The sequence below is a fragment of the Austrofundulus limnaeus genome, unplaced genomic scaffold (genome assembly GCF_001266775.1).
Source record: "Austrofundulus limnaeus strain Quisiro unplaced genomic scaffold, Austrofundulus_limnaeus-1.0 Scaffold511, whole genome shotgun sequence".
NCBI classification, from domain to species: domain Eukaryota; kingdom Metazoa; phylum Chordata; class Actinopteri; order Cyprinodontiformes; family Rivulidae; genus Austrofundulus; species Austrofundulus limnaeus.
The window spans coordinates 295,761-296,841 of NW_013952913.1; the positions used below are offsets into that span (position 1 = coordinate 295,761).

At 36.8% G+C, this 1,081-nt stretch overlaps 1 protein-coding gene across 1 annotated transcript in view; it reads right to left on the bottom strand.

Annotated features, from left to right (window-relative positions):
- The window catches only part of ift172 (intraflagellar transport 172), a gene marked incomplete in the record, with an annotated part of 65,169 nt that overhangs the window by 42,125 nt on the left and 21,963 nt on the right, over window positions 1-1,081 (bottom strand). The window contains 1 exon segment of the mRNA XM_014025942.1: window positions 198-282. Coding sequence (XP_013881396.1) covers window positions 198-282 — 85 coding nt within the window.

The following is a 1,081-nucleotide window of genomic DNA, read 5'->3' on the forward strand; positions in this document are numbered from 1 at the left end:
TTTAAATACATAATATGCAAAAAGATCATTCAATAACAATCAGCATAAAGATCATTTTAAATGAATAATAAATAGAAAAGCTTGCTTTTCTCTGCTTCAAACTAATAAATGATTCAGCTGCATTAAACTATTAAATATAAACAAGTGTATGAAAATGTAAAAMAATAACTTTTTTTAGATTGTAATTTTTTATGCACCATTTCCTGTGAAACTTTGTCCACGAGTTKGTTGGTTTGATGGAGGAAGCGAACGGTCGAGACGTCACCCAGAGCAGCGAAACACCTGCAGGAGACGACGAGACGAGTCAGAGGAACGAAACGTGCTCAGCTCGGAGGAGGCACCTCTGAAAACCTGCAAACTTAACGACCTGACATAAATTACAGCTTTAGACTAATTGGCTTCCAAGCAGGCAGCAATCTGAGCTCGACGAAACGCAAACATCTGAGCGTTCGGCTACTTTATTACCAACTCCCTCTGAACAGTTGCATCAGATCATGAATGAGTCATGAAAGAAAAAAACAYAGTTTTTTTTAAATAAAAAAGTCCTTCTGTTTGACTCTTCTTCACTCTCCTCCCTCATTAACATTAGCCCCTGCAGACAAAACCGTTTCTTTCTGGGATTTGTGGGATTTATGCAAATGGAGCTGAAGCCCGTTGAACAGAACGTGCATTATTAATGACAGAGAATTCAGATGTGAAGGCTTCCTCACAACGCAGAGAAATAAAGATGGMGAGAGAAATGATAGAAAATTAAAACCCTGATGATAAATGAAGTCAGAGGAGGAGGYCAGTCAGGCTTTTTAGTGTGGACATAAAACAGCTGGAATAATCCCATTGTGGGGATTTGTGCCACTTTTAGAACTAAAACCAAGTCACCAGAAGATAAATCAAGAAGTTTTAGGCTATTAAATGTGTGAGGAAGGTGCCACGTTTGACCTCCACAAATCTAATATGAAATAATGTGTTTGTGTAGATAAATGTAGAAGGCCTGAAAACATGTTTACAGAGATCTTTCCTCATTAATAAAATCTGTGGAGACCAAAAAATCCTAAATTAATGAAAATTAAAAAAAATAATAAAG